Raw genomic sequence first — 22,653 nt, 5'->3', positions numbered from 1 at the left:
GAATATTATGCTCTGTGAAGAAGCATACGCTACACAAGGGTGGGTCAGTCAGAAAGCCCTGAATCTAGTAGATGTTTCAGTAGCATAGTTCTGTGGGCGTTTGTTTCAAGTATTGCTTTGTTTTTTTTGTTTAAAAACCAGTTTACGTATTAACAAAAATACGTCACACTGATGAAAAAGCACCTGAACTGCTACTATCTGTCACTATGATGGGTACTAGAAACATACTGAGTTCTGTGGCAAGTATAAAGATGTGCTAAAAATAATTTCAAACCTGTCCATTCAGTGGTCAGCCTAACAGAAAAGACGAGTTGGAAAAGCAAAGACTGCAGTAAAACACATTCAGGATCCACATCTGCTCCTTGTGACTGTGCTGTGCCTATTCCACATTTCTGCTGTACTACAAGTAATGTGGCCAGTCCCAGTTTAGGAAGTCTTTGACAAACTCTAAGACACAACCATGTCAAAACTTAGAATAATACTATAAATAACACAATAAATACTTTGCCAAAACATACATGAATACACATGTGCCGAGAATTCCCCCTGGAAATGTCATTTGAGCTTCTTAAAAACCCTAAAAAGAACATCTAGGAGATGTCAGTCTCTGTTCAGTTTTGCTGTTCCTATTTAAAGACAAGCTAGTCTTCTGTTTTCAGCGTTTGCTCACTTCTGAGTTTGGTTTAAAGAGCTGCTAGCAGAGACTTAATGAAGTTTCTTGTAAAGGGCTGACTGTGTTTCCTGCTGTCTTTTTGACAGAACCCATTCAAAATGGGCCTTTTTCATTTAATTATCTAGTCTTTACTTTTGCAAGTTTGATTTCTGAACTAGAATAAATGTTATAGTCAGAATTGTGTCTGTAGACAGGGTTATTTTACAAAGCTTAAAATCTTTTCCTTGCCTGTGAAAGGAGAAGTGTGGTGCAGCTCTGTGCACAACTGGAGTTCGCATCCACAGGCACCTTTAGGGATGTGGGTACCTGAGGGTTGTTCAACACCTGATCAATGAATGAAATTTCTCCTCTCTAAACTCTTGAGCCTGAGAGAATCAATATGACCAGGCAGCACAGGGTAATGCTATAGATCACTCATAACACTGGAAAATTCCTGATCTCCAGAGCTCACACCAGCCCCTAGACCACTCACCTTCCACAAGAGCTGAGAGCAGCAGAAGGGTTTCCTAAAGGCTACAGAGGAAATAATCTAAAAGCACATTGTAGGACAGATACATCCTGTGGAAGATGGATATTTGAGGGCTCTCTGCAACATGGCTGTGCCCTTTTCCCACCCCCAAGCAGGAAAACCACAACTGGCCACCTGCTTTTGGACCTCTCCACCCCCAATTCAGGATTTACTACAGAAATCTTAAGCCCAAAAATACAAAAGCTCTACAAGCAGGCAGGCACAGCCATAAAAAGGAGAGACCTATGTTGCTGTAAATCAGTTCTACTCAACTGATATCAACAGAAAGCCCTAGCTCAGCCCAACACACATGGTCTGCTGGGGCTCAGCAGGAGCTGCCACTGGTGGCTGTCAGGGCTTTACTGGTCTTGTTTACTCCCTTTGGCAAAGTCCCTTAGAGGAAACTCCAGCCTCACCAGCAGAGCCTCAGCCCAGCAGAGCCTCCTTCCCTGCCCATAATTGCTGGGGCTGGGCCAGCAGCTGTTGTACAAGTAACTGGAGGGGAGCTGGCCTGACCATCTGAGGATAGGGGAGGGAAGCAGCCTACCAGATAATGTCTGTAAAAGAGCTTGGAAACCACTGGCACGGGCTAATTGCTTCCTGCAGAGTGAAGTTTCCCCTCTCTGTAGGCTCATTTGATGCAAACTTCCTAGGCATGTCCAAAACCCTACCCACAGGACAAACTTCAGTACATGAAGTGCTCAGCCAAGCCCTGCTCAGGGTTCCTGGGAAATATTCTGGGGAATGAGGAAGCAAGGAGAAAGAAACAGATAACATGATCATCCTCCTCACTGTGCTCAGCTAGGAACAAACATCTCTCTGGTATCTGGGCTCTGCCACCCACCATTTATTCCCACTTTCAACCTAAACACAGAAGCTCAGCATTTTCATAATCTCTGGTCCCCTCAGTGAGCAAATATGAGCAAAATGGCATCAGATAAGAGAGGCTGAACTGGCTGAAAATCAAAAGTGGTCATTTGTCCTACATTACTGAAATGTTCAGATTTATTTTACTTGCCTGACCCTATTTGCAAATGAGATAGATTGCATTTTGACATCTAATAGAGACAACTTGTGTATATTGATGGAAAAAACCTCTACACTTACCTATAATCATTCATTCCCAATGAAATAAAGTGTCTGAATAAAAGAGGGATGTTGGCAGTCAAAAAGTAACAGTTGCATATTTATATCAGCATTCAGACCTCTTAGAAAGCAGTATTTTTCCTTCAGCTAAAACTAGCCCTGCACAACAACCCTCTTGGACAAGCAACAAATGTCTGAAGTGTATCTCAGATCTTCCAGAAAAGCACACACAAGTTCAATAAAATGCTTGAAATCTTCATAAAAACTTTTTAGATATTGGATATCTTCCACAGAGTTAACACAGCTATTAACACCATTTCTAGAACACAGCAACCAGCAAACCATTCAACCAGCACATCATTCTGAAGTGTATTTTTATTTGTGGTATTTCAAACTTGTGCAGGTACACGAGCTCTTCCATAAGACTTTATAAAAGCAGTGGGACAAACATTAAAATACCCTTCCAGTATCCCATCTTTTCAGCACCACACATCCTGGCTTGATGCACTGAAAAGTCTCATTGTTGTCATTATAGACTATCACAAAAATACACGCACAGAAACAATTAATTGTAAAACTTGTGTTGTTTTTTTGGTTTGTGGTTTTTTGTTTTTTTTTTCCCTCTGGAGATAGATATATATATATATATATATATATATATATATATATATATATATATGAATGCTTACAGTCTTCCTAGAAGGCAGAAAATGGTAAGCAAATGGTGAGCTTGGGAATTTACTGATTAGACCAGAAAAGAAAGAAAAGTTTGGGAGTATGCCTGACCAAGGGTATGTCAAGAAATAAAAACAAGACTGAAAGGATGAGGAGAATAATAAGGCAAATTCTGCAGGTAAATGGCAGAAATGCAAGAAGGCAGGCATGTGTACAGGGGGAATTTGCAAGGAAGGCAGAAGAACGAAAATACACTGTAAAACTAATTTAAACTGAGCACAGCTGTAATAAAAAGCAAGTAAACAATTTGATTCTGGAGCCATTTGATGTTTTAGTGCTCTGGAGAAGTCACTCACCCGAGTAAGCCCAGTAAGGGTCCCCTGAAGCCTTTCTCCTGCGGATCTGCACAGAACTCCCATGTCTGTTCTCATGCAGAGAGCCCACATAACCTTCAGTCAGAGCTGCAAGAAAAGAAGCAGGAATTGTTAAGAAAGTGGTATTGGCTCCCTGGAGTTTGCAGAGTGAAGCTTCAATCTTTATTGAGCAGAGGCTACAAACCAGGGATTGCTTAAAAGAGTTTAACAGGCTGAAACCTCCCCCATCCAAAGGAGAAGCCAGGACTCACTGGCTCACCATTATTCTGGACTGGATGCCTGTGCAACTCCAGTAATTTCCATAAGGAAATTCTGATGTACACAAACAAACAATAAGAGCCTTGACCTGTGACCAAACTTTCTCTCTTTAGACCCAGAAGATAAGTTTACTTTGCCAATGACTACCAAACTGTCTGTCAAAACACCCACTGTGCCATACCAATGACTTACAGCAGGAAAGGGAGAGAACAGGAATGGAGAAATCTTTGTAAAACTCCACAAGCTACAAGGTGTTAAACTCAAGTGAACCAGAACAAAACCCCACATCCTACCCCTACCCACCTACATTCCATCCCAGGACTTTTTCTTTTATACCTCCAACAATTTTTATTTTTTCTTTTGTCAAGGAATGAATTGATTCCATGATGATGTGGGGTATTTGGGCTTTTTATGTGCACATTGGGCTTGTTGTTTCTATGCATCTGATTGAACCAAAGTGGAGGTGTGTAAATTCACAAATGTCAGTGGAAAGTCTGTAATAAATTCAACTACATTTTTCAGAGCACCATAATAAATGCACACAAACAAAAACCACCTTAGATCCATAGACATGGAATGTGAGGAACAAGTATGCACCAAATAGCTTTATGGAAATTTAAGCCCAACTTCTCCCAAACCGCTTATTTGATCAGTAAGAAACTAGCTGAATTATTCAAATGAAAGCTTCAGAAAACCCCATGAAGCACTGCTGCCCATATGCAGTCAGCAAGTGCTGCATTCCCTTCTATTCCCAAGCCAATTACAGCTGGGCTGGAGAGAAGCTTGGAACAGGACTTTATTGAACATCATGCACCAGTAACTCAGAATTTGCCTTTCTTTCCCTTTGGAAAGGCTTCTGGGAGGCTCTTGCAGCACAGCAGCAGAGCCTGCTGTGCCCCAGGTTATCCATGAGTGCTACCCAGCTCTGGGTACAACCTTCCCTCTGCAATGAGGATTTCTGCACGTTTTGGAGCCCTGAAGTGGTAGGAAAAGTCGTGCAATTTCAGGAAAGGCAGTACAGGTCTGCCTCTGCCAAATCATCTCTTGTGCAAGCAAAGGTACTAATTGTGCCATTTGAATGAGTTTTCCAGATTCCTTGGCAACTTTCTAAATGTTAAATTCACCCTAGGCTGCGAACAAGAAACACTGGAACACATCATTGCTACCAGGATTTGTAGGCAACACGACCTCACATACTTTGTTTTCCTCTCTAAAAATACTAAATTAAACATCTTACTTCAGTCTTTTTTTTTTTTTTTTTGCTTTTTATTTCTATGTCTACGTGGTTGGGAGTTAACAGGCACTCATTTCAGCAGGAAAGAACGGGTGTGGGATGTGGAGACCCAAACATTCTTGGCAAAAAACCACAAAACTGAATAAAGATAAGAGGCCATGAAAAGCCCAGGGAAGAGAACAATGAAATAGCCTAGGCAGATGGCTGGAAAGGCTATCAGAAAAAAAATGGCCAACTTAATTCACTTAAAAATCACATGTGCTGACAACTACACCTAAAGCTTCTCCTTGTTACAAAATGAAAGACAGCAGCTTTCTCCTGAGCATCCTCTACAGAGAAGGCAAGTAACTGTGGGAGTTTTCTTGTTGAAAAAGTCTGAACCTTTCAGGCAGGAGGAAGATTGGACACTGCTTCCTCCAAAGAGCAAGGTGCTCCTGCTCAGCGAGCCCTCCTGTGTGCCTGTACATCCAAAGAAAGGCACTGAGTCTAAAAAAATCTATATTTGTTGAAGGTACAGGGGGTCTGAGTCAGTGCAAAACATCTTGGGTTGTAAACACCTCTGTACTTGTAGCTGGAGCCATCAAGAAGCCTCACAGTAACCATGGTATGGCCATGAATCATGCCACTGATTTTCAGTGTCTTCTGTGCAGAAAATTTAATTATGCAAATCCAAGCCTTTATGAATGCCTAACTTTAATGTGAAATTGAACATTTGCTTCCGTCAGCATCTTATTCATGCAATTATAAACCTGATATTCTTATGAAAATATGCAGTTTTAGTTTTCTGCATAGATACTTAATAGATTTGTGCACCTATCTGTATTTATAAAAGATGAAGAGACATGCTGTACAACAATTTATTTCCACCATAAAAGATGTTACAAACCAGGAGGGAGCTCAAGTACTTTTCAAGAGAACTAGGGGAAGAGACTTGCTGGTTGCTAAATAGCTTCTGTAGGACTGAAAAAGAAACAAACTGAGAAAGAAACATCCTGTTCTAAATAAAATCCTGCACCACTGCTAGATAGCCCAACATTATTTTCAATAATAATCCTCTTATAAACATGCAGTAATTCAGTAGTCATCAGCAATTTAGAGAAGATATGCACTTATTGGGTACCTGCAGAAACTCTGGGAAAAGGATGATGGCTCAGGATCTCTGGCCATGCTGTGAACTGCAAAGGTAATGGTCTGGCTCTTACAAAAATCATGCTACAGCATCTCCTTCCTCCCTCAGCCAGTACAACCAGGCATTTCTTCATGAGGCCACAGGAACACAAGAAAACACGAGTATTGTTGTGCTAGTGAACAAACAGATATTGTTGGCCATATCTCACAGTGGCAAAGTCATCAGAAAACCAGACTCAGTCTCATGGTGCTTCTGTTCTTCAGTGTTAATTGGGGTCAGTGACTCTCTCATCCTCAAGGGGTCCAAGGTACAGAACACAGCATACAGTGGCTTTTCAGATAAAAGTCTGGAAGAGCCAAAGCATTCAAATCGAGTTCTTTCAAAAAAGGAAGTGCTTCATACAGCAAAACAATCTTATGTTTCAGGTAGAATCACTACTTTTTCCACATTTGGGAGGGGAGGTGGAGGGATTTATCTTCTGATCAAAACAACCTGACACCAATGAAAAGTTTAAGTTTTTCAAAAAATATTTAGGTTATATAAGCACCAATCACTACAGGATTCCAAAAGTCTTTTTTCAGCTGGGAGACAGTTAACAGCTCCAGAACAGGGAGCAGCCAAGTGGTTTCCTGCTCTGCTCTTGCAGAGCTGGATGCTGGAGAAAAGCCAGCAATTAGACAGGCTGCTCTGACAGGGAGCAAACAGGAGAGGCTCCTCTCTTCTTGGAGCCCTGCAAAGGTTGGGGAAGTGGAAATCAGGACAATAGGAGGGGTAGGAACATGCTCCAGGAAGGCTCAACATGGAGCAGCCAAATTAGAGGGGTGGACTAGAGGGACACAGAGCAGGAGGGAGAGATGAAGAGAAGGCACAGCAGAAACCCTTGCCTTGCAAGTTTCCTTTGTCCCATCAAGCCAGTGCTGATTGCAGAGGGGAAATGAACACCATAATATATGGTCTGAGGCTTGCAGAAACAGGATTAAAAGAGAAAGGGAGAGATTGCACACTCAGATGCACAGGTGTGAAATTAAACCCTGAGCAGCTCCCCTGGCTGTCAGTGTGTGCTGGGTGTAACCCACAGCCTGTGGAGCTGTGCTGGGCCCTGCAGCCCTGCCAGGAGGAGAGGATCCTTCAAAGCCAACATGGAGAAATCCCTTACACACCATTTCGTATCATTTTAAGCAGCACTGAATGCTACATGATTTTCGATGATGTGCTAAATGAATCAGCCCGGGCCACAGATCTGCAGACAGCAAAAGCAATGCTGGCTACACTCAGCATCCTGAGCAGCTCTCCATTCACTCTGACTCAACAGATTAACTTTCCAATAAAAATTATTTGATAAGTGCCCTCAAAGGTACGATAAGGTAATTCCTGCCTGAGTACCTTACTGGTATTCATAGCTCACGTGAAAACACAAAATTTTATCCCCAATCTACCTTAAATATAAAGCTATTACACTATTCAGAGAGATTATACCCTTGGCATTAGTGTTTAAATGGTATCAAGCCATCAGCTATGAAAGAAAAATCCTTTAAGATCGATACATTATGTCTGAATGGCGAAATCATTACTTATAATGGTAGATTAACTAGATTGTGTGCCACACTCACATTCTTTTAAGCTTTCTTTGAAGACAAGCATTGCACACAAATCTGGTTTTGGATTAAAATGGGACGAATTCAAACGTACACACATTGTCCATGTCATAATCATTCTGACTTGCCACCGTGGACTACAGCAGCAGCTGAATCACAGTTTTATTCCTAGTCCCTAATGTGCATGAACTCCTTAACTGAGTAGCTCAACACAGAGCTACAAGCCAGCCTTTGGAGACAGAGCCTTGTCTATTGGAGTCTGGAGTAGTGTCCCACTATGAGAACACTTCAAGCAGGGAAGTTAAAGAAAAGATCTTGTTAGTGTGCAACAAAAAAAGCACTAAATCATAAGGTATTCTAGCAATTAGTTCTGTATCAAATCAATGCCTGCAGAAAACCAACTTTTCAAAACTAAGAAAACCATTCTTTTCTTGAAGACTGCACAGCACAGCATTTTAAAAAGGCATGAAAGCACAGAGACATTACTTGAAGGGCTTTTATACCATCTCTTAAATGGAGATAAAGAGATGAGTGATCCAAGACACCCATCTGCAAGCCTAAAGCTTCATGCAAGCCTCTCCAGCAACAAGCAGCACCTTTATCTAGGTGCCTTCACTGTGTTTTAATTGGACTGTGCTAAAGGGAAGCAGGTAAGCTGGAGACATTGCAATGCTATGCACTGTAACACACACTCTGCTGAAATGAGTTCAGGCTTCCGGGCAATTTCTTAGGATAAATGTTGCCAAATGAGCCAGAAGGAAAGAAGAAAAGGAGAGGGAGGAAACTGATAGATAATAAATGTATAATATTGGGCAATTAAAATATTTTGCACAATTAGTATAAATAATACTTAAATTCATCTCCCTAGGCTCTTTCATGGTAAAATTTCTAAACACAACTAGGCTATTTGCCTTAAATATTTTACCACCTTTTGACAGCAAATAAATCCAGAAATATTTCAGGCACAGCCAATCCATTTTGATAGTGCATTACTTTTAAACAGACTTCACAGACATGGATCTCCATATTTTGCAGATTATTTTACGTCTTGCCAAAGAGGGATGGAAGTTACAATAACATATAGTGGTCAGCATCAACAAATTATATTCTGAATGCAACTTCATCCCTTGATAATGCTGCAGAGATTTCTTCCCATTATCAGATAAAAGCCAGAATCTGTTCTCCTGTGAACACACAGCCAATTTTCACAGCTTTCCATTAATGAAATATGGGAGTTAAAAATGATGAGTTCGTCACAACTTAAGTGAAATAACAGATACCCAGATGCTACATCTGCCAAGAGACATATGTCCCTTTCCCAGATGACAGTGACCCAGACAGCCCCTTAATTCCTGTGCAATGGAACCCACAGGTCCATTGGTAAAACTGACACAGAGACTTTTCCCACCATTCATTCATTCTCTGCAGTTCACGTGTCTGATGGATGATGTGGTAACAGCACAAATCCTAAGAACAAGAACATAAATGCAGAGCACAGCAGGCCTCTCCAGGAACTAACCAGCAGAATGCAATTTGAAGATGAAAAACAGTCCAAGGAACATGCTGTCAAACTATGGGGATTAAATTAACTGGCAGAATTAAAAGCCCTTATCCCAAACATGAATACAGCAGTCACTAAGTGTGCCCCTTGCTAACCTGTTGTGTTCAATGCCATGAGTTAAATGCAGTGCAGTTTGTAATACTCCAATGTATCAACACAATGCAAAAAGTCCCAGAGCAGCAGAGCTGGACAAGCAATGAAAAAGAGATTTGCAGCACAGACTCTTCCTTGTATTACAAGGGATGGAGTTTAAGGGCAACAAGGAAGTCTCTGATGCCCTGGGCACACACTATATTGTGGTGCCATCAGCCCCTCTGTCCCAGAGCAGGTGCCCTCCCAAGGAGAAGCAAACCAGTCTCCTCAGCCAGGAGTTCCCACAGCTCCTGCTCTCAGCCTGCCTGGCTTCATAACCCAGATGAGCAAAGCTCATTAGCAAGACAGTGAGGCAACTTCAAGTTGCATTAATGATGCTCCATTAAGGGGACACAGAAAATGAAGCTTGGGAGGCCAGGAAGAGACAGATGCTGCTGGATGATTAGAAAGGGCTTGATTTTGCCTTTTCATGGCTTACACTTAGCTGGCATCAGCTGTGCAAGATGTGACATAGCTGGTAAATTTGGACCACTGATGTCAACCAGCATCACCTGCAGCACTTGCGCTCAGAGTAAGCAGTCAGCCAGATAACAAACAGTGCCATCAACTTCCACCTCAAGACAAAGCCACACAAAATAAACCAACTGCAACATCACCCCTGCCAAGAGGATGGTGCCCTGCAGCAAAGCTTCTGCCAGAGAACTTGCAGAATACCCTGAGACTAAGGGTTCTTAGTCTGCGGAACATGAGCTCCCATCTACCCGTGTGTGAGCTACATGTAATGAAAAAACAACCAAACAAACCAGTCTGGTATTTTTCCCCCGTGAAGAAAGTGCAGAAAAAATAGCCCAGACAACTGCAGCACTCCTTCAGGAAGGAGGATCTGTTGTTCATGTCTCACTGCCACAGCTGAAGAAATGAAGCCTGAGCGTCCCAGGCACACTCATCCCCCAACTCTGGGCACTGCAGACACCTCAAAACCAGCTGTTTGTAAAACCCTTATTCCACCAAACTGTTCTCTGACACTTCCCGGAGAATACAGAAATACACTCCTTTTACCTTTAAGGCAAAGTTTTCAAACAGACTGGTACTCTAGGCATCTGAGCTGAGATACCTTAAAGAAGACTAAAGCACATTATATTCTAAAAACTGGAGTCCTTTTAGACACCTCCGATTTTGGCAGTCAGACAGAAGAATAATTGGGAGCACCTGAAAACTCTGCAACCTTGAAAACTCTTGGTCTGTGCATCCTTCACAGTCCCTCAGACTCCTGTTAACCATCATTATCTGCATTTCTTAAAAGGAGGAATCCTCGTCCTTGTTCATCTTCTCTCCCCACTGCACTTCATAAAGGTCCTGTCACCTCTGAATTTTATTTGTAGTAATGAGTGATGCAAACACAGAAATAAAACTTCAGAGCAGAGGTTCATATGCAAGGCTGACCTCCACAGGGAAGCTGATGCTCTGTCTGACAGAATCACAGCAGGTACTTGGGAGAAAACAGGTAAACTCAATTCTCCAGTACCTCAGGTAGCTTAGGCAGAGTGAGCCAAGGCAATAAAAACCCAAATATTGGGGTAAAGTCACTGCTCACACAGCCAGCTCCAACACCTCTGCACTGTTTCCACAAAGAAAAGCTTGAAGCCAAGATTGAACAAGCTGGAATCCAGAGGCAGCTCAGTATATTTGTGCAGGAGAGACTTGAACCCACAAGCCCAGGCACTCTGAGAAGGGGCTGCTTTGACCTCTTCACTCATGGCATGGTTTATCTGGGAAATGTATAAACCACACACGTATAACAGAGTTTGTACTGGATTAACTGCATTAACAATGGCAAAAGGGAGCTTTATTTCACTTCTTGCCTTATTGAAAGCGCCCAAACTTGAAGGATTTTGCAACAGAAAATGCTGTGGCTGGAACCACCCATCTCACTCTTATTCTCACACAATCAGGTGCTGCAGCACGCACGGTGCTAAAAGAGCACCCTCTGAACAGCAAATAAACATGACCTTAATGGAGTATTTTGTACTTCCAGTGCCTTGCTTAATGCAGAATCATACCATTATCATTTCACTAAATCCAGCAGTACTCACAAAAACACACAAACTTATGCAAAATCAGCAGTTCCACCGCTCTGCTCCAGAAATAATTTGCTTGCATCGACTGCCAGCATTTGTGGTAGTGCAGCCTTATTACATCTTCAAAATGGATTCCCCCAAGTGCAGGAAATATCCTGGTAAAAAAAATCTTAGATTCATCCAAAGAACCATAGCAAGGACTGTGGGACACAGACCTGCTTTGTGCATGACTCCTGTCCACCCACTGCCATCTTTCCAGACATATTCCTGCCTCCTTGTTGGCAACCCATAATTTCATTTCTCATCCCATTAAAAGCCCCTTTGGATTCCATCAGTAGAGACAAACATCTACCTACAAACCTGGGTTTTTGCTAAACTTATGCAGTCACCAGAGGACAACTGCTGTTGTGCAAGAGCTTCCCCTCTGCACTCCCTGCTCTGTGGGCTCACAGTCCTCACTCCAAGGCATCCCCCAAATTCAGCCTAAATTCACCCTCCTCCACTCTGAAGGAGCAGCACACCCAGCACTCATCCAGCAGAAAATGCAGGGCACAGTGCTGATTTCAGTCCCACTGAGGCTCTTTATGAAACCAACAGAGCTGCTCCGCTGCATGACATGAGATCAAACATGCCCCACTATCAAGTTTTCACAGAAAGGGGCTTATCATCTAATAAAAATCCCTCCTTCTTTATACAAAATGATTTTTTTAACCTGTGTCCTTTGGCCCATTTAACAATTTATCGACTGTGGGAAATAAAGTGAGGCCACATCAATCTCTTCCTGGTTATTTGGCTCTCAAATTAATGCTGAAGGTGGAAAGCTCAATAAAGAACTATTTAAGAAAAGAAAGGAGAAATGCTCTAGTCCCACTGTGAGATGTCTTCCTCTCAGTTTGCAGTCAGGTCTCACCACCTACAGCTGCACAATCTCCTGGGGGAAAGATGGAAGAGCATAAATGTGCATGCTCCCCTGGACTGAGCAGAAATAACTTGAGATTTGTACCATTCTGTGCTGAAACAGATCAGTAGTGCCCAGGTAGCCAGATTTTGTACCTCCAGCATGTGACAGCAATTCCAGCCAGATCCACAAAAATTATTTTGGGATCAAACTTAAAAGCTGAGTAGAACCAAGCAGGCAAACATTCATTTTCATTTGTGTAAAAATGTATTTAATTTGGCTTATGATCCACAAAACAAGGTTTTTCATCTTTTTTTTTTAATGCTGACAGCTTGCACTGCATACAGATTTTGTAGCAAAGGGTTTCATCCACACTTATTTCCCAAAATATAAATCTAAAGTGGAAACTGACATAAATAGAGAATTTTTTTGTGCTGACTGAACAAGTTGTTAGTCTGGGATACAAGCCCCAAAAACATGACCCACCACTCTGAGAACTCTCTCCTCCTTTCCTTCCAAATAAGTTGCACTGTTCAAAGGGAGAAGACACTAAATACTAAAGAGCTGATCTGTGAACTGAATCAAACTTCCATCTTGGCTTTTCAGTTTCCCATTCGTGTTTTCACCCAGGCAAGACTTTTTTCTGGAAATTTCCCAGCAGGAGGGTCTGGTGCTGTTTAGAATCCCAAATTAATACTTGGTTCATTGGTCATTTGTCTCCAGAGAATTCAATAAAGATCTGGACACAGGACCTCATAGTACCAGGAGCAAGAGCATTAAGGCCTTTGGCAGCGAGAACAAGAACAAAAAAACCAAACCAAATAAAAACAAAGAAACACACACACACATAACCCCACATAACCAAAAACAAACAAACAAAAGCAGTAACAGGGCTCAGATGAAGTAAACAGACCAAAATTACCAGCAGTGGTGCTCACTTTGCAATGATGATGATGATGCAGTGGTGGGATGCAGCACAGGCTGAAAGGGCACAGGGTCACTGTTCCTCCCTGTCCAACCAACTCAGCCCATCTGGAGGACAAAGCCAACCCCACACTCCATAAATGTAAATGATGCTAAACCAAGAGGAGGAGAAGCCAGCAAGAATGGCTCAAAAATATTCAGCAGCCTGGCAAGCTCAGTGAAATGGGCTGATGTAAGTGAGACATTCCACTGAAGATAAATGGAGGGCTATGCAGTGGGGGAGAAATAATAATCAGTGCAGGAATGAAGTGAGAGAGTGCTGTTTAGAAAGCAGTAACGCAGAAAGACTTGAGTATTAGGGTGGATAATGAATTAGATGAAAGTTCATGCTGCAATACCACTGCAGAAAAAGACAATTGCTATCCTGGGCCACATGCACAGAGATACTGGAAGCAATAAGTCAGTTTTAGACAGTTTTTGGCAAGCCTGTCACTGCAGTGCCACATGCTGTTTGAGGCCTATTACTCAAAAAAAAAAAGTAAAATTCATTTTTAGCAAAAAATTCCAAGACCTGGGGCATGGCGGGGAGGGACAACAGGGGATGACACAAGGCACGTTAAATGGATCAAAGCACCTTGAATATCAACCTTGTGCCCTATTCTGTGCTGGCTGGGGCAGCCTCAACCCAGGCTGCTCAGCCCTGCCTGGCCATGTCCTAGTGTGCTCCTTGTCACCCTCTCCAGTCTCCAGTGCCTCACTCCACCCTCCACCTCCTTGTTTCATACATCAATTTTCATAACAAGCCTCATAAAGAGCTAGATTTTAGAGCACTCAGAAATGGTGATCTTCAGGCAAGAAGTGCTCTCACAGCACAAGAGTGAAAGAGGAGGAGGTGAAGAGCTCAGTAGGGAACAAAGGGATGCTTTCACCTTCTGCCAGGCCCAGGGGAGCTCAGCTGAACACCACGATTTAAGTAAGCAAGGGGCAGGTTTGAGAGGAGGGGCTCAGTGCACACAAGTGCTGCAAACAACACAGGCTTTGCTTGACTGCCACTGTAGATCAGCTGTGGCTGAGAGCAGAGCACAGGGAGCAGCAGAGAGGGGCACACAGCATTGCCCAGCAGCCTCAGAGACCAGCAGGAGACGCCTCTGCTCTGGCATGGCTGTGGTGTGGTGTGTTTTTATACTTTGCAATAGCTTTGTTTTTGTATCCCCGTGTTTTTCCCAAATGGTTTACCCCAGATTGTACCCCCTCCCTTCACCTGTGTGATCCCTTTCCTCTGCTGAGATCATCCCCACATCCCCACCCTGGCTCTGTGTCAGTCACTCAGCATCCCATCCTCCATCTAGAACTTTCCATCCAGGACACCGAGTGATTAGCCAGAGGCCAGGGGTCAGCCCCCCAAGTGTTTCTCCATATGCTGACCTAAATGTTCATTTCCCAGCATCCGTACCTTAATTTTTCTTATTGGTCAGTAAAATGTTATCTGCTTTAGGTTTCCACCTCCCTTTAAATGTAACCTTGGCACATCTCCTGGGGCTGTCAGCAGGAGCCCCCTGAGGTGTAGGGGCTCCCTGAGCTCCGAATAAAACCTTGGATTAACCCCTAAGAGTCAGCCCTTTTATCCTCTCCCGATGTCTCTGGTGTCTCTTCTGCTGCAAAGGGGCACCCATCGCCAGCCGGGGCTCTGTACAAATCACAAACGGGATGGGACTGCTGGGAACGTGCCTTGAGCTGTTGTATTTTCCAGCATCAGCCTCATTACATGGTTATGACAATGGGAAGATGTCACCAGCTCACATCTTAGGCAGCAGACAAAGAACTTCATGTTACACCTTACTTTATAAGTTTTTTGACTAATCACAGAAAGCCAAAGCACATTGACAGTAGTTCTATCCAACCACTATAAGCACACGTACCTTTGGTTAAAACAATGCTTGCTTAATTCAAATACAATGCCTGCTTGTAAGCCTTAAAACACAATGCACAGAGCTCCATTATTAAGCTTCAAACTTCCTAATATCTTGCTAGATAAACTTATCTATAGCTTAGAGTTATTCTAGACAAGCGTTAATACACAGACCATTGTTCTAGTTCTCCTTGCTCTTCTACTTTTTAAATAATTTTCCTGCTGACCAATCTCATGGCTGCTGCTTAGCTCTAATCACAGTCCTGCTGCCTCTGAAGCCTGCGTTTTGCAGCTTTCCCAAAACCCTCTGATTTTGTAGATTCCCACAGGGACCAGCCTGGCTGCCTTCAGTGCTCTTGGGGCACGAGAGTGTCCCCCCAGTGTCTGCAGAGTCAGGGCTGGCTGGGGTTCCTGAGAATTCCTTCCAGAGAGTGAAACCAGCCAGGAGCTGCCCACTCCATGGCCAAGCTCTGCCTTCCCAGAGCATCCCTTCCCAGGGAGGCTCAGGCACAGAACTCTGCTCCCACCCCCAGTGCTACTAATCCTGCAGTCATTACAAGCACTTCCATTACTGAAAAAACACAACAAAAGCGCTGTGCCTTGAAAGGCCAGAGAAATCTGGTGTACAGCCTGCAGCCTGACAAATATAATTGTTTTTGTAAGGATCATGAGAATCCACGTGAAGACTTCAGCCCACCTGCAGGAAACAAGGTTGTTGACTGCTGCAGGTTCTCACTTCCCAGGCAGATTACTTGGCTATTTAATTACAATACAGCTTTGTACTTAGTCCCCACTTGACTCAGAAAGCCCCAGAATGGTCCTCAATACCCACAGAAAGTTTAATTACTCTAGAAAATAACTCCCCCCCGGGCGAGTTAATTTCAAAGAGTGCACATGTGTTCCACAGTTGTTATTTCTGTATTTTATGTTCCTTTTATGCTTTCACTATGAACTGTAAGAATATTCCATCTCCCAGGTAGCCAGTGTCGATGTTGAAAAACAGATTGACCCTTTTATGCAATACTTAAAAAGATTTATTCGTGGCGATATTCTGTGTTCTAGTTTGTCAACAAAAAGGAGATATTCATATCAAAACAGATATCCTCTCTTACTCTAAGCAATTTAAAAATACATTAAAATAAGGAAATTACTTTTTAAATAACAAATGCATTAAATATCCACAATATATCAGTGTTTGCATTGACAACATTCCTCCTTCTATCCATGGCAGGGATCAGCAAAGCTGCATCTTACAACTACAAAAAACTTCTATCAATACTGCACAGACGATCAAAAAATGAGTTTTCCTCAAAAAAAAAAGCTGCTCACCATTAAATATACTTTTATTGCTATTCTTTTTTACATTCTCCATGCAAACCACAGTCTTCACTAGAGAAATCAGAAGTAAGTCTATTCATAAGAAAACCTCTTGTTGTCTTTCTTTTCTTAACCCCCAATTTATATTTTGTAAACAAGAAGCTCAAAGCAATCAGTTCCAGTCAGGCTTTTCAGCTTTGGATTTAAATCCTTTCATGACTTCTGCAAAACATGCATCAAAATTTCAGGGAGGGGGAGGAAGAGGACTCCTGACATTGTAATTTTCTCTGATGAACAAACTGATGCATTACAAAGAGGCATCCACACACCCAAGCTACTTGCCAACTGACAACCAAATCCTGTTTGAACACAGGACTTGAAATAAAAAAATGCAACATTGATTAGAAAATAGCATCTACTGTATGTGGTTCAGTTTAAAGGTGCAGGAATAGAAAGACTGACATAGAGCACACTTGGCAACTGATATGATCCATCTTAACACAGCATATACAAATATCATCTTCGCTCACATGGGCTGTATCCTTCTGTTTACTGCACTGCCCTGATGGGAAATAAAAGATACAAACACGAGATAAGAAGTTAGTTTAAGCAGATCTGGTGAGATACCAAGAAACTGCAAGAAGCTTAGCTTCCAACTGAGATGGCTCAAGTCATTATCCTATTAAGATGGATACTAGGATTTGGGAAGTCCAAAACATTCACCAAAAAAAAACCAAAAAAAAACCCCACACCCAAAAAAACCCAACCAAACAACAACAAAAAAATGCCACAGCATACACAGAAAAGAGTATGAGCTCCAAACTGAGCAGCAGCAAGGGCAGAGCCAGCCTCAGGGAGAAGGAATCAGGGACAAGACTGAGCCACAGGGAAGGTGAAGGTGGCTGGTGCTATAGAGAAAACCAGTCCCAGACTCAAAGAAACAGGCTTGGAAACAAATCATCCCATCAGCTTTCTGAATACAAGACCAGCACAGACCCTGCTGTGGACAGAATCCTGGGAGCTGTGTGGAGAGGGAATGGAGCAGCAGGAGCATTTCTGAGGGATGCTACACAGGAAGAACACAAAATTCTCAGACTCAGGCTGGTCTGGCTGGCAGACCATGTTCAGGTGGGCAGGTCTGACAGGTCAGCAAGAGCATGGCACTTCTCACAGAAAGAAAATGTTTTGGGACAGGAACACAGCAGTCTGCCCTGGCTCCAGGCAGCTGGAGCAGGAGAGCAGTGACAGGAGCCAGGAATGCAGAGCAGCTCTGCCAGGGCACCCTGGGGACATGGCAAGGAGGAGAGCACCCAAACACAGGGCAAAGCAAGCAGCCACAGCAATGTGCACACCACATGGATGGGTGCCCGTGGGACCAGGGACCAGGCACGACTTGCAATGGCACTTTCTTACCAGGAACCCACTCTCTAAGTCTAAATGCTACATTAACAAAAAAAGCCACTGAGCAGGAGGCTGCTTTTGCAATTTTTGGCCACTCTATTGAAGCAGAGTGGGGTTAATGCAGAGGAACTAGTCCCTGATTTAGCTGGAAACACTCCACTGGAGAATCTTATTTTAAGTGTAAATTTATTAGAGCCCATTAAGCAACATGTGATCAATAACTATTCATTATTTTCAGTATAAGTAAGGAAAGGAAAAAGAAAAAAAGGTGCTTTTCAGGTCACAGTAAGGAATATATCAAGTCAGGAAAGAAGAAATCCTTGAAAGAGCTGCAAGTTCTTAATTGCCACTGAGGTCCGCGGCAGCTGGGATATTCAGCAGACTCTGCATTTCTGCCCCTTAGAATTAGGTAAGTGAGAAGGTGTTACACACTCTTTATGTCATTCACAGGCAAGGGCCCTGGGTTGGTGTAAGTTTATTTATACTGTACAAAAGCCAAGTGACATTCAAATTGAGATTTAAGATAATTTTGTTTGTGCTCCACTTATAGACACTGCAGAATGGAGGGGGAAGAGGGGGCTGAAAAATATTTTGATTTTTTTTAACTTTACATATGAATAAATATTAGTGCTTTAAAAAAAAATTAAAACTATACAGTGGTGCCAGAATATGCTAATAAAAAGCTGTCACTATCGGAAATTTCACTTCTTGAAAATATATCTACTTTAATTTGCTTTTTAAAAGATGACTATGCCCTAGTAAAAAAATCTGCAATTTCCAGCCAGCTACATTAATATTTCAACTTGGTAAGTGATTATTTTTAAAAAAATTTTAATAAAGTAGCACTTGCTGCACGCCTTTTAATAAGATTACATTTCTATTTATGACGTTATAATACGTTGTATTAAAAACAAAAGAAAGATTACCATGGGAGGACTAGAGATGTCTTTCTTCATTTGAAATTTAATTTAAAATGGAGGAAAAGGATTTTTCTTTTAAATTAATATTTCCCTTGCAGTGTTATGAATCCCAGCTTGTGCTATTGAATGAGGCAGGAAAGGAAACTTTATCATTTTTATGCAAACGCAATGAAAAGTCAAAACTAAACTTCATTAAGCCTCATATATACCTGTAAAGCCAAAACTTGCATCTCTGCGTAGTCTGAGGGTAAAGGTCCTAAGCCAAGGTGCACATTCCTCCTGCTGAAGGGGAAGGTAACAAGGAGATGCTAGTGCTCTGTGTTATCACAGCCACCCCTAGGGCAGGTGAAGGACAGAGCAAAGGAACAGAAATCATCCTCAAATGAGTTGTGCCAGTCAGAGAAGAAGCAAAATATCTGCAGTGCCTGTCCATCCTTGACCCTTCCACCTGGAAGGCAGGAATGCATTGCTTGCAGTGCCAACAGAGATAAACCTCCCATACCTGTTAGATATCTGTATTTTCTGATTCTGGGGAATGAGAGCAGCAGGAACACATTAGAGCCTACTGTGGAAAGTCCCCTTCCCTGGCTCCCACCACATCATGGAGCTCCCACAGCTGGGTAAAACTGCTCTTACACAGTCCTGCACAATGTGAGATACCACAGCATTTGGCAAAGACAGTCAGCACTGGCAGGAAAAACAGAGGTGCAGAGAAGACAAATCATTACCTGGTATCATCTGATAGCCATCAGTCAAAGCAGAACTAAAATGCAGGATCAGACCTGAGTGCCAGTGGAATATTCCATCCAGGCAGTTGCACCAATTTGTCCTTCAAAGTTAAACCCAAGGTGATAAAAGAATTTCACAGGCTGCACAAGGCTCACCCAGGCATTCAACTACAGAAGAGACCCACAGATGATGCACACAAAACAAAGGGATTTGGGTGGCAGAGGAGTAACATTACCCTGGAGAACCATTTCTATGTATGTTTGCCATATTGCAAAAGATTATGCTTTTTTTTCACTTCTATTAGCTCCCACTATAGCTTGCAGAAATCTTCTAGCCCAGACTCAAAATAAAACAAATGTTTTTATGCATTCAAAGACAAATGTACACACTAAAATAATCACCTATAGCCTGAAATGGGACTAGAGGGGCAAAATCACCATCTGAGTAGAAACCAAACCAGATTCCAAACCCCTTTCTGAATAACTAAAAATTCCCAGAATGAAATGAGAAAGTGTGCTTAGAAATTATTCACAGCAATATATTCTTGATAAAAATCAATGCTCATGATGTACACCATTCCATGGAAATGACCTTTAAGTAGAGCCACTCTTGGACAGCAGGCCACAACCACCCTTCAGAGGGGATGGGGAGGGTGGGAGAAGTACAAAGAAAAGGATGTTCTTCAGATAGGCCTTTACTGGTCCTTGACAGCCAACAAATTTATAACAGATGTGCCTCATTCTTGGTGTGGAGAAATGAGTGCTGGTAACTGTTATTGTCAGGACAAATCAATTGGAGCCATATGTCTGCAGCAGCTGACAGATCATGAAAATCTCAAACACCACACAGACATGAGGATGTTGCAGAAAATAGGAGCCTTCCCATTGTGTAAAGGGCCTTGGGGAAATGTCTCTTTCTTTTGAGATGGGTTTGTGGAAATTAGCTTATATATTTTTGATTCTTTCAAATGCTTGATTCTATGGGAGACTTCACCCTCTCTTACCTATTGCCCAGGCAGCAGGTTATAATTAACAGGAGGCAAAATGCTACAAATTAATCAGAGGACACATCTCATTAAGATTCTTATTTTATCTAGATCAAACCAGAAACTTCCACAACTGGAAATAGGGAACTTTCCTAGCCTTCTCCACCATCCTGTGCTCCCCAACAAAATGTCAGGCATTATTCCCAGTGCTAAAACCCAAGGGGAATACACAAGTCACAGCAAAAATTTAACTGGTAACAAAAAGGAAGAAAATGCTAGCAGCCAATTCTAAGAAACTGAAGTTATGCTTTGAGAGCATCTCTTCCTACAGTGCATCTCCTGGATTTTTCCAGGAATACAAACTAGTTGGTGGTTATCAATAGCTGTCCTGTAAAACAGAGTGGTTATCAAACAGCTGGCTTGTAAAATAGGACTGGACACAGTGGAACAGATCCATTGCCTTCTTTTTGGCCACTATGCTAGACCAAAGCAGCATAACATGCATTACAAGAAAAGGAAGTAACTAACATTGTCAAGTCAGCAGGGTCTCGTGTAGGTTAAGATGTAATGCAAGTTGAGTGCCATAATTATCCACACCAAGCAATTTTTTTAGTTTATTGACTATACTGCAGTTCCTGAATTTACGTCCTTGGACTTAAATTACAAAATATTATTGCAACGTGGCAGATATTATAATGCAGATATTGGTAGCTGTGCAGAAGTTCTTGGTATTTCTCTGAAAAGATAAATTGCTCCAAAAAAAAGAGCCTTTCTTCTACTGGTTACTAATGAGGCATCTGCCAGAACACAAGCATATGTATTTCTGAGTAAAACACACACAGAGAGCAAAACGATCAAGGTTTCCAAGGAAGAACTTCTTTTCAAAGAACTGTGCCTAGCTCACTGGCATCCATCACCCCTGATCTACTGCACAGTGAGGAGGCTCCAGCAGCTGCAGGTTCTCATTTTCCCTAAGCCCCTTCCCCATCCCTTCTCTACACCACAACCCACAAGACTTTTCCCATTTAGGTCACCATTTCCAACTCAGCCCAGGTCCCCCTTCTGCAGCCCAGAAGGAGGAAGACAGTGAGGCTTAGAGGACTTGAACTGGTTTTTCCCTCTTGGAGAAGGAATACCTCATTTTCCTCAGGAGTAAAGGCGCAGGTAAGGCTGAGCAGGAGTGTCTGCTCCACCTCAAAACATGAACATGTAACAAGGACCTAAAAGCACCAAAGTGAAAGTGCCACAACATTCAGGAAATCATCTTGAAAGCAACTAAAAAGGCTTTAAGAACAAAACCCAGCATTTTGTTCTCGACTGTTCCCTGCAAAGAAAGCCTGTGTTCACACGTCCCCATGGAAGGCTGGCTACAGCCCTTGTCTGAGGCTTGGTGTGAATGCTTAATGTTTTCTCAGCCTTCCAGATCTCCACCAGGGCAACTGCAACACAATCTACTGCAGTTTTTCACCCTATTAAGAAGTGACAGGGTCACAGTACTGACTGACACAAGCTGTAAGAGACTCCTCAAACTTGGGGGCACCTACAACACAGAACTGCTTCAAATGTCAGCCTGATAACATGGGAGTAACAGGGCAGAATCCTCTGTCTGTGCTCTGCAGGAGGTCAAATCATAATTTAAATAATCCCTCTAGCCTTAGCTTTTAGTTATTTTGTACTCAGGCAGGCATGTGGGAATATATCATGTCTCAATCTTGTCAGGAATAAGAAGAGGGAGGAATAATCAGAACATACTCAAGACTTTTTGTGAAGAAGCCACACAGATAAACATTTGGCACAGGGGAAACACCATACTTGTATTAAGAAACTCATCCATACATCTGCTACAATCAAATTTGCCTTTCCTTGGATGTGGAAGTTTCCATTACTTGTGCTGGGGCTCGGGCTATTTAAAAAGTCATTTTCCCTCTGTGTTCTTTTGTTGACATATGATTTCAATGCTTTACTGCTGTATTAATCCTATTTTGTCTTTCAGATAATAAGGATATTGTTGTTACTAAGTACTATGCTAATTGTTTTTGTCTAATATTAAAAATACATTGCACTGCCTTATTCTAATTAACTTGAGATTATTATTGAAATAATGGTTTTATTATTTTACCACTGGCATTTTACTGCCTTGGAGTCTTAGTTGTACTGAAGCTATTATGACTTTGTAGCAATTGACTAACTACAATTATTCCATTATCCAGCTTCTAACATTTAATTGGGTGAGTGCAGAAAACACTTTCCTATTACAAGATCTTTGCTTTCTGATTTATTAGAATTAACCTTCAACATACAGACTA

At 42.2% G+C, this 22,653-nt stretch overlaps 1 protein-coding gene across 1 annotated transcript in view; it reads right to left on the bottom strand.

Annotated features, from left to right (window-relative positions):
• PTPRG (protein tyrosine phosphatase receptor type G) overlaps positions 1-22,653 on the bottom strand; it is a 392,464-nt gene that overhangs the window by 302,712 nt on the left and 67,099 nt on the right. The window contains exon 2 of the mRNA XM_030957087.1: positions 3,299-3,403. Within this exon, the coding sequence (XP_030812947.1) occupies positions 3,299-3,403 (105 nt within the window). The remainder of the gene's footprint in view (positions 1-3,298; positions 3,404-22,653) is intronic.

Source organism: Camarhynchus parvulus, chromosome 12 (genome assembly GCF_901933205.1).
Source record: "Camarhynchus parvulus chromosome 12, STF_HiC, whole genome shotgun sequence".
Taxonomy (NCBI): domain Eukaryota; kingdom Metazoa; phylum Chordata; class Aves; order Passeriformes; family Thraupidae; genus Camarhynchus; species Camarhynchus parvulus.
This window is presented reverse-complemented; position numbering and strand designations above follow the sequence as displayed.